We start from the raw sequence: 21,070 nt of genomic DNA, 5'->3' as shown, positions 1-21,070 counted from the left end.
CGACGACACTTGCAGGAGAACTGCGCTGAACACTGAATCTCCGACTGACGAGTCAGAAGAAGACAAACCAATGACCACAGTGCTACAGTCACTGTAGCACTGCGATCAAAAAGGCAGAAAAAGGCCAAAAAATGCAGGAAAACAGTGTTCCACACTCGCCGCCATGGCTGCGATCGGCGCTGACTAACACTCATAGGTTTAAATGCACATATATACCCTAAAGTTGACGGGGGGATGGCCGCCGCCGTAGCTCAGTGTTAGAGCATCGGACGCGTTATTCGAAAGTCGCAGGTTCAGTCTCTGCCGGCGGCAAGTTATCTTTTCGTCCACTTTACTTTCTTCACACTCATATTGCAATTATTACACATAACATCTCCTATACTTTCCTTGGCCTTATTGTCTGTTAGTTATCATTAATATTGTGTCTAACAAAGACAAGCGAGCCCTTAAAAGCCATCTTCTTTCCTTGCTACAGTCACTGTTAGACAATCTTCACGTGTTCGTCGGCAAGCTGAAATCACCGTACGCTCAGTCCGTACAAGAGGTACTGGATGTTTTATGTCTAGCACTTGCAAGCTCTCAGTAGGCATCACGACTCTGCTATCTACAGAGGAACGTGATATGCCGTATATCCTGCGTCCAGTACAATGGAACGTAGCAGTGTTGTTCAATCGACGGCCGCTACATAAAATTTTTATGCAGCGGCCGTGTTCAAGTTCACGCGAATGTTTTGTATGTTCACTTCTTTCTATCTTTGCTTCCCTTAATCCCCTTTCACCAGCGTAGCATAGCAAACCGGAAGCGCGTCTGGTTGACCCTTCCTGTCTTTCCTTCCGCTTCCTGCTCCTCCTATATTACCACGTTTGTGTCGGTTACCGTGTTCACCAACGTACGGCGGCCATAGGTCGCCAAAAGTGGAGCTCACTCAGACTCACTCAAGAAATATATTTTGCGCTTACGGCCCCCTCAGACTCAGACTCACCAAAATTTTGCTGAACCGGGCTCACTCATACTCACACTCACAGTTCGATCTGAGTCTGAGTAAGTGTGTGTGAAGTGACTCATGAATGAGTTTATCAACTTGCCATCGCGGCTATACGGTCCGAGCAACGTGCGCTTGCACCTAAGAGTTCGCGAATGTCCTTGCCAACGCTGTGGCTTTACAGCTTGGTCTCCGTCAGTTACAATCTATAACGATTGATAACGACACCCAGTGCTTCAGACTGTCTCTCAGACCGCAACGACATTCCGGACGTTCAAAGCATCAGTATTACATGTTATCAGCAGCTAACATGAAAGAATGCATCGCTGCGTTTCTTGTACTGGCTCGTGTGCGCGAGCTCGTGCTAAAATGTGAAACCTTCCTGCTTTCTCAATTTCAGGTGCTCCGTGTGGAACAACGAGCATAGTGTGACCCGCTAATGTGCCAGCGTGGTAGCGAAGCGTATGGACGCTGACAAGCCTATGTAAACGCGACGACCAGACACCCTCTGGAGACACACTTCAATATAGTATTTAGGCCACTACATCTGCCACACTTCGTGGGAAAAGCGTGTCTGTAACGACGCCTACTTCACTATTAAATATTAAAATTCATTGCTGAAAAATTAGAACAGAAAACCTAGGCCGCTATGAACGCTGTAGTGATAGTAAGGTATTGCCCGTAACAGTGAATTCGATTCTGTACAACTTTGAATATACGCGATCATCAGCGAATGCTGTAGAACACTCATTGAGACATCTATCAGTACTTAAAAAAAACGCCAGGCCTGCGCGGAAAGCGCAGCACAGCCACAGCAAAAGCTGGAAGAGCGGTATTTCTAGAGCCCGTTATAAACTCTCTTGGGACAAGTACACTAGCAACGTAACCACTACGCCATCAATCATCATTTTTGTGAAGTTGGGAATCACCCACTACGCCATTATTCGTCATTCTGCGGAGAAGCGAGGTACCATCTGTAAGGCATTATGTGCAGTTTCTTGATGCGACGGCTGATGACGATGAAGAATTATGAGTGAGCCTTCTGTAGTGGGTTGGAAGCTTTAAAGGACCCACTAGTTACGTAATTCGCATTGCGTGACGCCCGGTCGTTATTTCACTCTCCCCACCACGCTATATAACATACGTTAACGTGAGAAAGAGAGAGAGGGGGAGAAAGAACTTTATTGAGACCCTGAGGAAATGGATCTCTGGGGCTCTGAGGTAGAATGCTGGGGTCCAACGCAGAGGACCCAGGTTCAAACCCCGTTCCGTCCTCGAATTTTTATTTTTATTTCGTGCGATAGCGGTTACGGACACAGGAAGCGCCGGTGGCGGCGGCGGCGGACAATTACGGCGCCAGAAACGGCCCTCTTTGTGATCTCATAACAGCTTTCGCTGTAAAACAGCTGTTTGGTATGTCGGTCGTGCTCGCAACTGTCATTGTTAATCTTGTGTTGACTTGAATTTTTGGCGCATATTGAACATGCAAATTTTCTTAACATTTTTTTTGTCGAAGTTTATGTGCTTCTTTTCGGCAACAGCAGCATCAAATTATAGTAAGGTGCACAGGGTACATCCACGTGAGAACGGGCACTGTTTTTTTTTTCATCGCGACGACTGCTACTGACGTGTGGATTCGAGCAGGAATATAGGGCATTGATGATTTAACCTTGCGGAACAGTTTAATGTACAGAATGGTTGTTGAGAGAAATCAGCATCCTGAGCTCAAACTTTGGTGTTTCTTCGCACATGGATGGTAGTAATGTCACAGCTTCTAGATTTGGAAACCATCTGACAGCCATGCACCACCACGTTGTTTTTTGTCGTGCTCTCTGTCCTGCAGGATCAACGCATCTTGCATCTGAACCTGTCCTGTCCGGTAGGTTCATTATTTAATCAGTAATTACTTGTTCGACTAGCAGCCAGCGATTCTAATAATATACCTCATTAATCAATAATTACTCACTTGCTCGACTAGCAGTCAGCGATCCTAATAATCCCCGAAAGCGGGCTTATAGCAACACTGACATAAGCATATTCGTGAGGACAGCCATACTGCGACACTCGGCTAAGTAGGACGTATTCGGCTGCCTATTAATGCGGGTCGGTTAATTATTTATCGTAGAAATGTTTCAGTATAAGTTTGCGCGGCTGCTCAGTTCTCCTGCAAGCTATTTACTTGCCTACATGAAATCATTGGCTCTGTTGATGGCCACCAGCGGCTTAGATATATATCCGTGCATTTGCCCTCAGGACTACTCTGCGACCGTCATCAAGCATGCAAAAGAAAGTAAAGAAAGTGAGTTATGCCCAAAAAATTTCAAGCTGTCTTGCAGTCATAAAGTCTATAGCGCGCGCGATTCTAGACGCAGTGTACAACTACCTTGCTGTGTAACCGGCATGCTGCATTTCATAACGCTAGCTCGCTTAATTAAGGAAGCTGCGAAGAAATTCAGCTTTATCACGGCATCAATTCCACAGAAACCTTCCGGACCTAGGACGCACTTCAGTATTATTTTTTTGCTTTCCATTAAGCCTGCATATTCCTTTTTTCAAGATTGATGTTCGACCAGCTGCAGAATGGCTCGTTGTTGACTCAATACTTGCTTTCCTAGATTAGCATGCATCTGCATCGGCTCGATTCTCTTTTATCCGTAAATGGTATCGAGAACGGATATATCCGTGTCAAACACAATGAAAAGGCAAGAAACAACTAGAAAAGTAGAGAACAATCTGTTGGGGTTTTTGGTGTTTTTACGCTTGCCACCATGATCTCTATCGTTTTTCAATTTTCTGCGATGTCCTGGCTTTCAAATTAAATGCGCAGGCCTCTCTCTCTCTCTCTCTCTCTCTCTCTCTCTCTCTATATATATATATATATATATATATATATATATATATATATATATATATATATATATATATATATATATATATATATATATATATATATATATATATATTCGGATAGAATTGAAGAAGTTAAAGACGACGTATTGTAGACAGACATCGATCCTTGGCGAGAGGAAGTCCTATGGCTCCGAAATTTCTGTTTGGCCTCGTAATTAAGTTATTGATCCCCACTCTCCACCTTCGACGTATTCGTAAGTTCATGGAGTGCACACTTCTCGCAGACGGATCTAAATGTGCACAAGCGTGAATACATTTCATCAAACGAGGCATATAAGGATAAAGTGAGCCAGAAAAAGTACTACCGTCGCTGAATTAGCAGAATAAGCATACAGGACAGGAAATTAAATTCTCGACAGCCCTGAAGTGCCAAGTTTTGACTGCTGACAACATAAGATCGAAGTAATACTGAGTAGTGCATAAATCTGCGCATGTGTTGGTGAAAAAAGGTAAGTAAAATCACTACTACATCATGTTTGAATTACGATGTTTGACCATGTTTGAGCTAACGAGGTATTATTTATTGCACCCGACAAGAACGGCAGTCAAGTTTAGTGCTAACCAAAGATATTACCTTTAGCGCGGTTCGGAGCCTACACGCATAGGTGGGTTCGCCGAAATCAAGTGCCCTTCAGTTCGATGATATCAATTCGCACATTACAGTCAGCATCACTATTACATTAATGTTCAATGAAGGGGTAAGACCTTTCACTTACGCCTTCTCTTATGCCACCCAATTCTTTTCTTCATGTTTTATAATATTTCACTTGTACTATTGAAACAGTTCGTTAAACTTCATTATCAGCATCATCATCACAATCTACGTCATCATGCTCACCATATCTTATGTCTACTATCGGGCGAAGGCCTTTTCCAGTGATCTCCAACCCACCTTGTCTTGCGCGTGTTGATTCCTGTTTATGCCTGCAAATTTCTTAATATCGTCGCTCCTCTCAAGGGGGTTTGGCTCCACCTAACCCATTATTGCTGCGCAAACCTCAGCGACAGCAACTGAATCTTGCCTGCCTTAACGACGCAACATAGAACGGTAACGAAAGCACATCTTTTTGTTGACACGACTCAACGACACAGAACCTGCAAAGCAATCACGTCAGGAACCTTTCTCCGTCGTCGCAGTCTGGTCAATCAGCACCTTTTCAAGTTTTCTCTGAAATATACGTATAATGCCGAATGCTGTTTAGACATGCCTTGCCTACATTTCGTTACAGCGAACTGCGTAGAAGTGCAGCCCGCGTACTTATTGACACATACTACCGCTCAAATTTCAGAAGCTGCTCTCGCTCGTTCATTTTTCCAAGTAATTAGGTGCACTGGACTCACCTCTGACAGTGATCTTTCTGCTCGACGGGCTGTTGACGACCTCGCCCGTGAGCCTGTGCTGCGTCTGGCACTGGTAGCGCGACATGGCGTCGGTGGCGTCCACCCTTCTCACGTGCAGCTCCCCCGTCGGAAACAGGCTGTACCTGTCACCTGCGATGCGCGTGTGACGAGCTGAGAAAGTTTGAGGAAACGATCAACCACGCAAGATGCACTTAAACTGAGCGCATTGGGACGTACAGGGGGGGGGGGGGGGGGGGGGAGGATGGTAAGAAACGCGAACAGCGCGGCGCGCAATTTTCTTCACGCTCTGTCCTTGGTGGCAATAATGAGATGCTAGAATGGTTCTTGATTGAATCGTGAATAATTCTACTGGCTTTTTATTACCATGCGGGGTACAGCCACTTGGTAATAAAAAAATGCGAAAAGAAATGCGAAACAGCGCAGAATGTAGATGTCGCGGTTCTTTCCATGCCCACTGTACACTACAGGAAAATGTATAAATCACTGTTCTCGTAACAATCAACTAAATATCGTTAAAACGTCGTGCTGCTTGCACGTGTGAGAAAAGAAAGGGAACAACGAAATCATGAGCGTTAACGAGGTTTCTCCTGGTTTGTGATCCCGCATTTAGGAAGGGGTAAGGGGTGAAAAAGGAAATGCCTAACAATTATTTTACGTGAAGAAACTGGGGATTTTCCATATCTTGCATCCTCAGCATTGTCATCGCATATTGACTGAGACCTTCTCAACAACTGCACTTCCTTCCTTGTTGAATAAGTTAATATGAAAAAGCTGATTCTTCAAAAATGCTTAGGTTATAGAGAATATCTCTTGAGAGGCAACATAAACACTTATGCATCAAGATTGAATGATTATAACTAGAGGACGAGGAAACACCGTTCAAATTTCGGAAAAAAACATTAAAGCTACGTATTTCTTTCATGTGTACACATGCCACAGCGCAAATGACGTGTGCTGTCGCTTAATATGAGGCCTAATACAGACTTTGATGTGGGCGCTGCTGAACAGCGCTCACTCTTTGGCGAAGTGGAGAGATTGCAGGACATGACAAGCGAGAATGGCATAAAGCATTGTTTCAATGCATTTAAATTTTTACTGCTTATATTATTTGTCTGCTCGAAGTAACAAGCGGCCTTGACTGCAAGAATTTGCGTTTGACATGAAGTCATTGGTTCTTACTACTTTTTTTAACACAGCGTATGAACTGTTATTTCGCAAAAATGAATACTGAAGTCATTACCAGAGAAGTATTGCTTGTTCAATATTTCTGTGCGCGCAAGGCAGAGAGATAGACAGAGAAAGAAAACCATGATGAAATGGCAGGTAGGTTAACCACGAACATAGGCGTGCGCACAGGGAAGGCAGGGGAGGCGACCGCCCCCCTAATCACCTAAGAGGGGGGGGGGGGGGAGGCGCAAAATCTGCCCCATACATTGACTTAGTAGAGTGGGGGGGGACGCTGCGACGAACCTTTGCCCCCCCCCCCCCCCCTTAATGGGGAACCCTGCGCACGCCTATGACCACGAATACGTCCGGTTGGCTATGTTGCAAGTGGGTAGGGGAAAGGGTTGAAGCAGTGATGGAAGATATAGGAAAAAAGCAAACCAAGAATAATGAAGAACTACTAAATACGAAAACGGCGAGCATCACGTGCATTCGGCAATAAGTAACATAAAACAAACAAACAAAGATCTTTCGGACTTGGCGTCATTATCATATTCTCAGCCATTCTGCTATGAAGTACATCCACTGCTATTAATGAGAACTAACAGACAATAATGCCAAGGAAAGTATAGGGGATGTTTTTAGTAATAAATGTAAGGTAATTGTGAAGAAAGAAAAGTGGACGAAAAGATAGCTTGCCGCGGGCAGGGACCGAACCTGCGACCTTCGAATAACGCGTCCGATGCTCTACCAACTGAGCTACCGCGGCGGCCATCCCCCCGTCCACTTTATGGGGTATATGTGTGCATTTAAACGTGGGAGCGTCAGTCAGCGCCGCCAGTAGCCATGACGGCGAGTGTGGAACACTCTTTTTCTGCCTGTTGGCGTCACGTAGCACGTGAACTTATTACGAGCTGGCAGCTGACCAATAATCCCTCGCATACTACCTGAAAGCATCAAGTCTGCCAGAACGAGACCCTCGCTAGAATGAAGGAAAGAAGCGTTAATTTCAAGGGCTCGTTTTCTTTGTTATACACAATATTAATGAGAACTAACAGACAATAATGCCAAGGAAAGTATAGGGGATGTTTTTAGTAATAAATGTAAGGTAATTGTGAAGAAAGAAAAGTGGACGAAAAGATAGCTTGCCGCGGGCAGGGACCGAACCTGCGACCTTCGAATAACGCGTCCGATGCTCTACCAACTGAGCTACCGCGGCGGCCATCCCCCCGTCCACTTTATGGGGTATATGTGTGCATTTAAACGTGGGAGCGTCAGTCAGCGCCGCCAGTAGCCATGACGGCGAGTGTGGAACACTCTTTTTCTGCCTGTTGGCGTCACGTAGCACGTGAACTTATTACGAGCTGGCAGCTGACCAATAATCCCTCGCATACTACCTGAAAGCATCAAGTCTGCCAGAACGAGACCCTCGCTATAATGAAGGAAAGAAGCGTTAATTTCAAGGGCTCGTTTTCTTTGTTATACACAATATTAATGAGAACTAACAGACAATAATGCCAAGGAAAGTATAGGGGATGTTTTTAGTAATAAATGTAAGGTAATTGTGAAGAAAGAAAAGTGGACGAAAAGATAGCTTGCCGCGGGCAGGGACCGAACCTGCGACCTTCGAATAACGCGTCCGATGCTCTACCAACTGAGCTACCGCGGCGGCCATCCCCCCGTCCACTTTATGGGGTATATGTGTGCATTTAAACGTGGGAGCGTCAGTCAGCGCCGCCAGTAGCCATGACGGCGAGTGTGGAACACTCTTTTTCTGCCTGTTGGCGTCACGTAGCACGTGAACTTATTACGAGCTGGCAGCTGACCAATAATCCCTCGCATACTACCTGAAAGCATCAAGTCTGCCAGAACGAGACCCTCGCTATAATGAAGGAAAGAAGCGTTAATTTCAAGGGCTCGTTTTCTTTGTTATACACAATATTAATGAGAACTAACAGACAATAATGCCAAGGAAAGTATAGGGGATGTTTTTAGTAATAAATGTAAGGTAATTGTGAAGAAAGAAAAGTGGACGAAAAGATAGCTTGCCGCGGGCAGGGACCGAACCTGCGACCTTCGAATAACGCGTCCGATGCTCTACCAACTGAGCTACCGCGGCGGCCATCCCCCCGTCCACTTTATGGGGTATATGTGTGCATTTAAACGTGGGAGCGTCAGTCAGCGCCGCCAGTAGCCATGACGGCGAGTGTGGAACACTCTTTTTCTGCCTGTTGGCGTCACGTAGCACGTGAACTTATTACGAGCTGGCAGCTGACCAATAATCCCTCGCATACTACCTGAAAGCATCAAGTCTGCCAGAACGAGACCCTCGCTAGAATGAAGGAAAGAAGCGTTAATTTCAAGGGCTCGTTTTCTTTGTTATACACAATATTAATGAGAACTAACAGACAATAATGCCAAGGAAAGTATAGGGGATGTTTTTAGTAATAAATGTAAGGTAATTGTGAAGAAAGAAAAGTGGACGAAAAGATAGCTTGCCGCGGGCAGGGACCGAACCTGCGACCTTCGAATAACGCGTCCGATGCTCTACCAACTGAGCTACCGCGGCGGCCATCCCCCCGTCCACTTTATGGGGTATATGTGTGCATTTAAACGTGGGAGCGTCAGTCAGCGCCGCCAGTAGCCATGACGGCGAGTGTGGAACACTCTTTTTCTGCCTGTTGGCGTCACGTAGCACGTGAACTTATTACGAGCTGGCAGCTGACCAATAATCCCTCGCATACTACCTGAAAGCATCAAGTCTGCCAGAACGAGACCCTCGCTATAATGAAGGAAAGAAGCGTTAATTTCAAGGGCTCGTTTTCTTTGTTATACACAATATTAATGAGAACTAACAGACAATAATGCCAAGGAAAGTATAGGGGATGTTTTTAGTAATAAATGTAAGGTAATTGTGAAGAAAGAAAAGTGGACGAAAAGATAGCTTGCCGCGGGCAGGGACCGAACCTGCGACCTTCGAATAACGCGTCCGATGCTCTACCAACTGAGCTACCGCGGCGGCCATCCCCCCGTCCACTTTATGGGGTATATGTGTGCATTTAAACGTGGGAGCGTCAGTCAGCGCCGCCAGTAGCCATGACGGCGAGTGTGGAACACTCTTTTTCTGCCTGTTGGCGTCACGTAGCACGTGAACTTATTACGAGCTGGCAGCTGACCAATAATCCCTCGCATACTACCTGAAAGCATCAAGTCTGCCAGAACGAGACCCTCGCTATAATGAAGGAAAGAAGCGTTAATTTCAAGGGCTCGTTTTCTTTGTTATACACAATATTAATGAGAACTAACAGACAATAATGCCAAGGAAAGTATAGGGGATGTTTTTAGTAATAAATGTAAGGTAATTGTGAAGAAAGAAAAGTGGACGAAAAGATAGCTTGCCGCGGGCAGGGACCGAACCTGCGACCTTCGAATAACGCGTCCGATGCTCTACCAACTGAGCTACCGCGGCGGCCATCCCCCCGTCCACTTTATGGGGTATATGTGTGCATTTAAACGTGGGAGCGTCAGTCAGCGCCGCCAGTAGCCATGACGGCGAGTGTGGAACACTCTTTTTCTGCCTGTTGGCGTCACGTAGCACGTGCTACGTGACGCCAACAGGCAGAAAAAGAGTGTTCCACACTCGCCGTCATGGCTACTGGCGGCGCTGACTGACGCTCCCACGTTTAAATGCACACATATACCCCATAAAGTGGACGGGGGGATGGCCGCCGCGGTAGCTCAGTTGGTAGAGCATCGGACGCGTTATTCGAAGGTCGCAGGTTCGGTCCCTGCCCGCGGCAAGCTATCTTTTCGTCCACTTTTCTTTCTTCACAATTACCTTACATTTATTACTAAAAACATCCCCTATACTTTCCTTGGCATTATTGTCTGTTAGTTCTCATTAATATTGTGTATAACAAAGAAAACGAGCCCTTGAAATTAACGCTTCTTTCCTTCATCCACTGCTATTGACATTTCTCCGACAAATAAGATCGCAGTTGAAGGCGTTGCCATTCGCGCTAGCCTCCGAGCACAGTACCACAGCCTGGCTAATTACACGGCTGCAGCTCCGTGGTGAAAAATAGATAGTAATGCGTAATAATTAACCGAACACACGACCTGCATACGCGCCGATTCGTTCGCCGGCCGCTCTTTCTAAAGTGTTCAGTGGTATCGAAGCAAGCAGCGCCCGCTCACCAACGCCCGCAGACCTAACACCTCCGGGAGCGACCGACGAATTCAGCGTCGACGCCATTCTCTAGCTTCCAGAGCACTCTCAATCAGGCTAGCGGGCAGAGCACTTCAGCCAAATCACCTTCCGTTGAGATACTTCGACGCTATGGACTGCACCGTTTCTGCACTACGTATATATACTCGGTGAGGCATGGATATCGGTGTACCGTCTTCTCTAGCACATTTCTTGTTTACTTTCTCTTTCCGCTGACTCATGCGCAAGAACACGGCCGCTTCGCCGGTGGTCTGTATCGAATGCGTAAGCAGCTCAAACGGGATTAGCGGTTGCCTGCGTGCCAGAATGGCCGGGTCCGGGGATTAGGACCGCTCCTTGTCGTTCGGCTCGTTCAATGCGCCGCAGGCGCGCCCTTCCAACGCAGGGACCGGAGGGGGAGCCAGATATCGCATTCGTACATGCGCTGCCCCATATTGCGGTGCCTCGTCTATTCTTCGCAGTCGGTGCGTTTTATTCGCTGCGAAAACCCGCCGCTCTCATGATGTTCACAGACCGGCGCCCCCGCGTTTTTGTTCTTTATCGGCAGGAAGGGTTCCGCGCCGGTTATTTCACCTTTTTCAAGACTATACGCTCGCCAGGAAAGACGAGTGTTTGTATACCCTAATGGCCCAACAAATCACGATGGTATGTTGGACGAATAGGCATCAGTCATAGTACGGAGCAAGTATAGCATGCATAACGATAGAGAGAGGAAAGAATGGAAACAAGTAGAAAGCCAGTTGGGCCTCAGTCTTTTCTGTTAGCCATTTTCCGGGGCGTTTTTTTTTTTATGTGCTATACAAATCCGCAAATCTTTACCTCCGTCCCTGCCCAAATAACGACCTCATATATAAGAAAACAAGTCTGAGGTAGGCGCGTACGTGAGCGAGTCGTGATTTCATTGTTGGTCATTCAAATTCCACTCGTTGGACAAGATTCACTTACGTTGAATAGACATTGATTACTTTGTTTAGATTTACTTATTTGGCTTCCATTTCAATTTCATTTTACTTCTTTCCAACCCTATTGACCCACCCCAGTGTTAGCTAGCTCGCAAGAAGACTTATTCGTGAATTGAGAAAAATTTAAAGAGAAAGAACAAAAGAAGGGATTAGATGAGCATTCTGTCTGTTACTATGCACTAGTGGCAAGGACATATGAATTGCAAAGATTACCAAAATAAGACAGATACAGTGAACGCTGCGCACTCATGAGCGAGCGTACAGCACGCCTGCATGCTTGTTCGCAAGCTGCAACACCGGTTCAAACACACTACCTGATCTCTGTTAAGTACTTTTTTTTTAAATTTTACTTCGTAGGAGACGCTGTACTCGAAATAAGGAAGTACTTACCACGGTGGAATCCCGAGGTGATCTTAACGGTCTCGTCGATAAGCCATGCGGTGACGGTGACGTATTCGCGGACAAACTCGGGCACGTGGCAGCGTAGAACCGCCGTGTTGCCCTTGATGACAAATTCTTCGTACACCTTCACGTCGTACCGTCGTCTCAACACTGCGCAGAGAAAATACGCATGTGCATTAGTTTTGCGTAGGCTTAAACTTCGACAGCATTTCAATGAGAAAATACGGGCATATAATAATTGTACGGGTTTAACGCACCAAAACCACCATTTGATTATGAGAGACGCCGTAGTGGAGGGCTCCGGAAATTTTGACCATCTGGTGCTCTTTAACGTGCGCCTAAATCTAAGTACACGGGCCTCAAGCATTTTAACCTCCATCGAAAATGCGGCCGCCGCGGCCGGGATTTGATCCCGCGACCTGCGGATCAGCAGTCGAGCGTCATAACCACTAGACCACCGTGGCGGGTAGGGGATACAGACCGATTTCTTGGAGAGGAGGAACTTAGCCTCGAACCAGCGCGCCGCCCAGCCGTCCTCGTGGGCCGGTGTTAGCTACCTCCAGTGCGGTAGTGTAAGCTGCCTCCAGGGATGCATTACGCGGTACTGATAACTGCGAATTCGAGGGATTCTAGAATATGCAGTGTGTGTTTCAAATTCCTCTCTAAAAGCACGTGCGATGCGCAGCCTCGTGCACCGTCGCACATAGCAGCAAAATGTGGAAGGTGATAGACGGCGCTGCGATCGCAAAATGACAGCATCCTCAGGAAAACGGTGGAGACGGAGTTGCTAGAATCATTATGAATGAACAAGTACAAAATAAAAATTATGTGGTGGTAAACATGGTAATTAGAGAACGCGAACACGATATTTCAAGTGTTAGAGAAGTGGATCAATTGCGGAAGCGAATATTTAAGAAGAGAACTTCAGCGCAAATGAAGACGGACCACAAAGACTAGAAAGACAAGCACTGGCGCTTACTAACAACTGCTTCATTCTTCTCTCATCATCGCATATATATGCCACAACTACAATCATTGCATGCGCAAGCGTATCTTCGTATTGCATACGTAAAAAAATAGATATTTAACCAAGATATTTAACAACAAACCAGAGGTATATGCCATACCTCTGGTTTGTGGCAAGACCTACGTCGGGCAAACTGGGCGCTGCATAAACGAGCGACTTAGGGAACATGCACAAAAAAGTAACTAACAATGTTGACAAAGGAGCACGTCTTGTTGCTGATCTTAACTCCTGCCACAACTGTGCTCCGCGATTTCGCGAGACGTTGATTCTCGGCAGAAGTAATAATGAACATGTGCGGCTTGCTTTGGAAGCATATCACATCAGGAAAAGGAGAGCTGATTGTATCAGTGACACCTCTATTTCTCTGTACTCCTCAGAATATGTATTTATGCATGCGCATTTTGCTTAGACATCTGTGTTTTTACGTGTGCAATACGACGCTACGCGTGCGCATTCAAGGATTGTGGGTGTGATGTATCTTGGATAAATATCTATGTTTTTTACGTATGCAATACGAAGCTACGCGCGCGCATGCAGTGATTGTGGTTGTGGCATATATATGCGATGATGAGAGAAGAATAAAGCAGTCGTTAGTAAGCGCTAGAGCTTGTCTTTCTAGTCTTTGTGGTCCATCTTCATTTGCGCTGAAGTTCTCTTCTTAAATGCTTTGTACCAACTAGGCCCAACAAAAAGTTTTACGCAAGCGAATATATCATTCGCAAAACAACCTATTAATTACAAATGATTCCTTGGAACCAGGAAAGCTTAGTATACTAAGTCGCAGGGAAATAATAAACAGTGATCATCAAAAAGGTCGTTCGATAGCTATACGATGTTATCAGCTTCAGTAGGGGAATCGCAAATGTGATTAATTCTAGTTAGGTAGCATACATGAGAGTTAATGTACTAATTAGTAACAGTTTATTTGTTTATTTCAGAGTGTCGTTGCAGCTAGAGCAGAATATGCGCTCGTCTTTGAACTGCGTACTTCAGAACATTTTCGTCGAAAACAACCTTCGCATGCGAAAGCATAACCTTCCTTGATTTACAGGAAGGTATTGCATCCGCATTCGTTACGATACTGCAACAGAGTTGCGAACGTGAGACTCTTGACACATGATTCCCTCAAAACGAGTAAATGCGCGTTACACAGAGCCAAGGGAGGAAAAATTCTCGATAAGTGCAAGATACTATTAAAGTAGATACAGTGGCCAACGTGCACGTGAAACATACAGATGGTTTGCACTGACGTCCCCGAAACCGCCATGTTGGAGCATCGCAATGTTGGACACAAGGTTTGTGACGTCGCGTTAGTGTCATTAATACGTCACATGCAGATTCTTTCGTTATTAACGTACAGACGCCAACAACGTTGCAGCTGCGTTGTTATCATATCGACGCAGGATAACCGCAACGTGATTATGCTGCCTTTACGTCATCAAAGCCGCCGTGTTGGAGACCAGTACGTTATGAAGCTGCGTCAATGACATCACGTGGAAGCTATCTATTAAGCTTCTTGCATCGACAAAAACAGGTGTATGAGTGTACTGTCGATATCGTTGCTTACTCAGAAAGTCACCTTGACTGGAAGAGAAAGTTCTAGTCTAAGTGAACGTTGCATAATGAATAAATATGCTATGTGTTAACACCATTTACTTATGAGCTTGTTCACGCAATTATACATATAATTACCTCGCTCCTCGTCAAGGAGATTCGTGGCATGTAGCTCTCATTACACGACAGTGTAGGTGCGCCGAAACCATTCTGTCATGCCGACGAGCAAAAGTAAAAGTACGACGATAAATGTAAATGATAACAAAAACAAATTACTTTTTGCATCGCACCAGCAGGCAGCGTGTAATGAGATGTGTTCCCTGTTGCCGTGAGCTCTAGTACCACGATAAAGAAACGCGTTGCAGTGGGGGCTCTATTGTTTGTTGTTTAGCTACGTAGCGGTACCTCTATTCAGGACACGCGTTGTTTGCTTGTGTGGCACTGTTTTATGCTTTCCTGCTACGCTCGATGCGTCCGTCCGTACACCGATCCAAGGCACAGGTGAAAAGAAAAGAAGAAAAAGAAAAATTACACCATTTCCCGCTAAAGGGGACCATGAGGCGATGCGAAGCCGGAGCACTTGCACGATCGCGTTCCGTTGGCGTTCTTTGGGCATGCTACCGACCTCGCGTCGTCGAACGCGAAGAGGAACGCTACGCGCGTTTTGTCTTCCCTTAGCCTGGCCGTTAATTCTCACAGGGCGAGCGGGGAACGCAGTCATCAGGCGTGCGAGAGGGGGGCAGCGTAGGAGAGAGGGGGAGGGGACGCGCATGCACTGGTGCTCATCGCGGCGTTGCGCAGGAGAGAATTTCGGCATGTCTAGCCCGCGTTTCAGAGGACGAGCGGAAAGAGGAAAGGGAGAGGGAAAGAGGGGAGGGGGAAGGGGGAGAGGAAAAGTGGAGAGAGGGAGAAATGGGAGAGGGGAAGTTGAGAGAGGGAAAGTGGAGAGTGGGGAGGGGAGAGGGTATGCGCAGTAAGGGCGGTCACGCCGCACACCACCACCACCACCACCGGACTGAACTCCGCCATAAGATATTTCGCATCTAATAGGTTAGCCAGTAATTGTTTTGAGAAGGCGAAGCTGAAACGTGTGCGAGATACAAAACAAAAGTGAAGGCATGCTTTTTTTCCTTCTCAAGCTATAGTTTTCTATCAGTCTTTTCAAAATCAGAGAGGTATATAAAAAAGAAAAAAGAAAAAAATGCACTGTGCTCATGGTTGCTAACATGACGGACGACTTCTTGACTGCGCCTCTCAGCGGAGATAATAATAGGCGTTGAAGAAAAAGGAAGGAATGAAGAAACAGGAGAGAGAGGAAAGATAGGGATGTTAACCAGTTTAGAATAACCGGTATGCTACCCTGCACAGGGGAAAGGGATAGCAGTGTTCGAAAGTAAGAAGAGTAAAGGAAGTCTCAGAGAGCAGACACGCTCCACAATCCACACAGTCACACTATCGCTATTGGTCTGTAACCGCCGGTGCAAGTCTGTTGTCTCTAAGAATTAGTGCAATGCTTTCGTCGTCCTCATCCACGGGGGCTTCTCAGCACGACATTCTAAAACAGTTACTGCCGTCATCGGCAATGGCCAGGGGAAAGAGAGAGACTGAGAGATAGATAATGCGCACCGTATGTAGAATATTAGTTTTTAAATGTGAACCATTTCTTAGCGAACCTTTGGCACTTTTAGCGTGTCTATCTATCTATCTATCTATCTATCTATCTATCTATCTATCTATCTATCTATCTATCTATCTATCTATCTATCTATCTATCTATCTATCTATCTATCTATCTATCTATCTATCTATCTATCTATCTATCTATCTATCTATCTATCTATCTATCTATCTATCTATCTATCTATCTATCTATCTATCTATCTATCTATCTATCTATCTATCTATCTATCTATCCGCCTACGTCTAGATGCTCTCATGATCGCCTCCTTAACTTGGTGTAGACCGAAATTGGCATGGGAGGGTAAGGGGATTTGACGAATATGATTTTCTGGTCATAGCATGAATAACGTGAAATCCTGTTGCGTACGTCGTCAAACTCTTTCCTCCAGACACGTGTGGCACATGCCTGCTTATCACGGGCCGCGTTGTACTGGTATGCGCCACAGGTGATTGACAGTTTATATCTACCCATGAACGGCGAGAACAGACATTGGTAATTTAAATGAGAGAGCGTTAAGAAAAACTGACATCGGCTGCGTTGACCCGACGAATGGAAATAATAAAAAACGCCAAGCCTGCGCTGAAACCGCGGTACAGTCAAAGCGAAAGCTGGAAGAGCGACGTTTCTAGAGCCCGTTGTAAGCTCTATTGGGGCTACTAATACAAGTACACTAGCAAGGTACCCACTACGCCATAAATCCCAATTTTTTGAAGTTGGGAAGCACCTACTAGCCAATATTCGTCATTCTGCGGAGAAGCGAGGCACCAGATACACGTCCGTAAGGCATTATGTGCACTTTGTTGACGCGACGACCATTGACGATGAAGAATTATGGCTCAGCGCTTTGTAAAGAGTTGGAAGCTTTAAACGGCCAACCAGGTATGTAATTTGCATTGGGTGACGCCCGGTCGCTATTTCCGTCTCCCGCCATGCTGTATAACATAGGTTGACGTGGGAGAGAGAGAGGGGGGGGGGGGGCAAGAACTTTACTGAGACTCCGAGGAAGTGGATCATGCGCTTATGGGCTTCCTTGGCAACCAATACAAGTGCACTTGCGAGGAATCCACTACGCTATAAATCATTGTAATTTTTGAGAAGCAGGAAAGAAGGCATTATGCCATTTTTCGTCATTCTAGGGAGAGCCGTGGTGCCTGCTAAGTGCATGTAAGGCATTAGCGCACTTTGTTGATGCTGTGCCTGATGACGATGAAGAATTATGGCAGAACCCTTTGTAATGGGTTCGAAGCATTCAACAACCTACTCGTTGCGCAATTCGCATTGCGTAATGCCTGGTTACAGAATTCGCTTGTGCGACGCTTGGTGCTTATTTTACTCTTCTACCACACTACATTGCATATGTTAATGCGGTTCCTTCCCGACACGAATCCTGTATAGGACCTTTTGCAAAGCAGATTCAAGCACCGGCATGGCTCAGAGGTTGAATACTGGGCTCCCACGCAGAGGGCCCAGGTTCGAACCTCGTTCCATCCTGATATTTTTTCTTATTTCGTTTTTTTTTTCTTATTTCGAGTGATAGTGGTTACGGACACCGGCGGCGGCGGCGGACAACTACGGCGCCAAAAACGGCCGCTGAAATGATCTCATAACAGCTTTCGCTGTAAAATTAAGATGCCAGCAGGAATCGAAGCCAAGCATTCTGCCTGGCAATCAGGCATTCTACCCCAGAGCCACGCCAGGTCTAAAAACTGGTTTGGTAAAACAGCCTATGCAGGCGTATTGCCGGTGCAACGTCAATCGTGGTTATGGTTCTCGCTATCCAGGGCTGGGCAAAGATACTTTGAAATTGTATCGCGATACGATACAAGATACTGAGGCAAGAAGTATTGGAGATACAGATACAAGATACTGCCGCAAAAACTGTATCCGATACGATACTTGGCAATTGTATCTTAAGATACTTCGATACATTCTCAAATTTGTGATTATAGATCCATATAATGTAGCAGCAAACACCTATGCACGAAAATGTCTACTTCAAAATTTCTTAACTGTGACCTATTTTGTTTCACTTGAATGAAATGTCTGTTAGTATCTCAAAAGTTTTGCCCTTCTTGCTCAAAGTACATTAGTTTCCTTCCAGGATAACTTATTGGGGTTTGTTTAGCTTCTTCCCAGGGCAACTCTTTGTACACTTCGCTGACAGCGGTACTTGCTTTGCACAGCTTGCCGACCATCCAGCAAGTTGCCATATAATCACAATAACTTCAGTAAGAAGCCTTCTCACGACGGCGCAAATACCGGTGTGGAATTTTACCATTTCCGTAAAAGGCAACTTGCACAATACCGTGTATCCGGACAGGTGTACAGCAGCAAGAACGCTGGTAGCGACATTTTTTTTTCTTTTTTGTTGGGGGGGGGGGGCGCATGGTGTATACTAGGGGTCTGAGCCATTTCGCTAGCGGCCCGGCCCGCACACATGACCGTCTTCGTCTCATTTGTTTTTATTTTCTAAATAAGTATGTTCGTGAGCTGCACAGACATGACTGGTCTCAAGCATTCCTTTCGTGAGGAACATGTGGTCACCATGTGCTAAAACATAACCGTGGAACAAAAACTTTATATTTTAGAATCCGCGTCCAGATATCAGTCATTCTGTACATCGCTATCGATGTTTCTCGAATGCTGACTCCAAATCCCCTTCAAAAATGACCTATATATGAGATATGGGAAAAGCTTCCTTTCAGACGTCATTTTGTTCAAACTCTCTCCCACCATCTTCACTGTCCCGGCCCTTGCAACTAAATTTCGCGACTGCGGCCCGCTGGCTATAAGCTCAGTTTGAGACCCCTGGTGTACACGTACATGACGTAAAACTGCAACGAATTGTCATATTCTACTTATCTGCTGGCGTAAAGGATTCCTTGTTGATATGCTCACTAATGTGCAATCTTTTTAGCAATTATTCTTCAACGAGAGAACATGTGCAACACAGAAACGTCCCAGACGTATTGTATAGTGCCATAAAGCGTCGCAGGACACCGCCGCTATTCGCGCTATTTGCACTTATAGCTCCCATTACGTGGCGATTAGTAATGCGAAAAATATTTAAGAAAGCCTGATACAGGAAAACAAATATAAGTAAAATAGAAAGGTGGTTGTTTATCAAACATTCACATTGAATGAGTACAGAAACACAATACAGACGGCGCCCTTAATAGTTATGACAATTAAGCATCAAGTATCGTCAACTTACCTGTTGAGACAAGGGAAAATTCAGTGCTTATGGAAAATTGCCTGAAACGGCTCGTTGGGACCCTCATGAGCAAAACAGAGCATTCAGCGAAACAAAGTTTCTCGAATCCCCTTCCTAACATCTTTAAGATGGCTCCTAATGATTTCCATTATTACAATGGGAACTCAATATCGCTATTTTCCTAAGCGGTAAGCAGAATGTTTTGTACTGTTTACTCAAGGTACGCCCACATAATTATATATTTGTTTTCAAAATCGCCTTGGCAACGTGTAAATGTGTAAACAGTAGTGGAAATAAAGTAGACCGAAGAATAAAGCAGAGATCTTATTTGGGTGCGCGTTGCAAAAGACATACTGCAGTGACGTCACTGCAGTACCAGACCGGAAAAACAGTGCAGACTTAGGTAATGTAAGGAATGCAAAATGACAGCTAAGAATTTTGTCATTTGTCAAAGCTGTCATTTTGCATCAAATTTGTCTGAAATCAAATTATGATTTCATAAATTCTTTGAATAAATGTGCGAAGAAGTGAAACTGCGGTACGCCAAGATAGTTTCTGCTAGGTAAACGCTTGCACTTTTAGATCTAGCATCAGTAGCAGTGGTGCTAACGTTGTTAGATTCTTATTTGCATATAAGTTAATTCATGGCATGCAAGTCAAACTTACATCCACGAGATCCTTGAAATCGCTGATATCTAAAATCCACGCGACGCAAAGGAACCCCATTCTTGCACGCATCACATTTCGTTACGGAGCAAGACGCAAGAGAATCTTCAATAACGACACTGTAGCAACATCAGAATTTGCGCAACAGACGCGGCGCAGGACAGTGGCTAAGAGCAAGTGTCGCGGCATATTGGCGCAACTAAAAAGCAATCGAGCAAACAAAAGGTACGTGGGCTGGGCGTAGACGTCCGCGCGCTTGTCTTCCTCATCTTCTGCCCTCACTGGGGTACTCTGGCGGGAAAATAAAATTGCGTCACCGCCCTAAGACTTATTCAGATGGCTTAGTGGCACCAGTACCAGCTTGAGAAGTGGAGCTTGGCCAGCGATTATTGTTCGCACGGTTGTGTTGCGATAGAAGTATCTTGTATCTTAAGATACACGATACATTATCGAATGTATCGGAAATACAGATACAGATACTCGTCTTTCGAGAAGTATCGCGATACAGATACAAGATACTCATAGAGTATCTAAGATAGTATCTAAGATACATGTATCTTCGATACTGCCCAGCACTGTCGCTATCTAATTTTACAAGAAAGCAATAAACACGACATATGTACTCCTACGATACAGGCGTCATATCCGATTAACGCCTGTGGTTCCAGTGTTGGCTCCGCTTTTATAGCTACCTAATAAACATTACATTTGTATGTGGAAGTAGTTAACAAGATCCGATGCAGTGACCATAGAATGGTAAGATCTAGAATTCAACTAGACGTGAGGAAGGAACGGCAGAAACTGATACGCAAGAAGCCGATTAATGAACTAGCACTGCGAGGGAAAGTACAGGAATTCAGAGTTTCACTTCAGAATAGGTACGCGGCTTTAACCGAGGAAACCGACCTTAGCGTTGAC

The 21,070-nt window shown here is 45.4% G+C and overlaps 1 protein-coding gene across 1 annotated transcript in view; it reads right to left on the bottom strand.

Moving 5' to 3' along the window:
* LOC119381547 (Down syndrome cell adhesion molecule-like protein Dscam2) overlaps positions 1-21,070 on the bottom strand; it is a 381,434-nt gene that overhangs the window by 66,449 nt on the left and 293,915 nt on the right. Inside the window, 2 exon segments of the mRNA XM_049412821.1 lie at positions 5,234-5,404; positions 11,999-12,160. Coding sequence (XP_049268778.1) covers positions 5,234-5,404; positions 11,999-12,160 — 333 coding nt within the window.

The sequence above is a fragment of the Rhipicephalus sanguineus genome, chromosome 2 (assembly GCF_013339695.2).
Source record: "Rhipicephalus sanguineus isolate Rsan-2018 chromosome 2, BIME_Rsan_1.4, whole genome shotgun sequence".
Lineage (NCBI taxonomy): Eukaryota > Metazoa > Arthropoda > Arachnida > Ixodida > Ixodidae > Rhipicephalus > Rhipicephalus sanguineus.
Note: the sequence above shows the minus strand (reverse complement) of the source record. Positions and strands in the feature narration are given on the sequence as shown.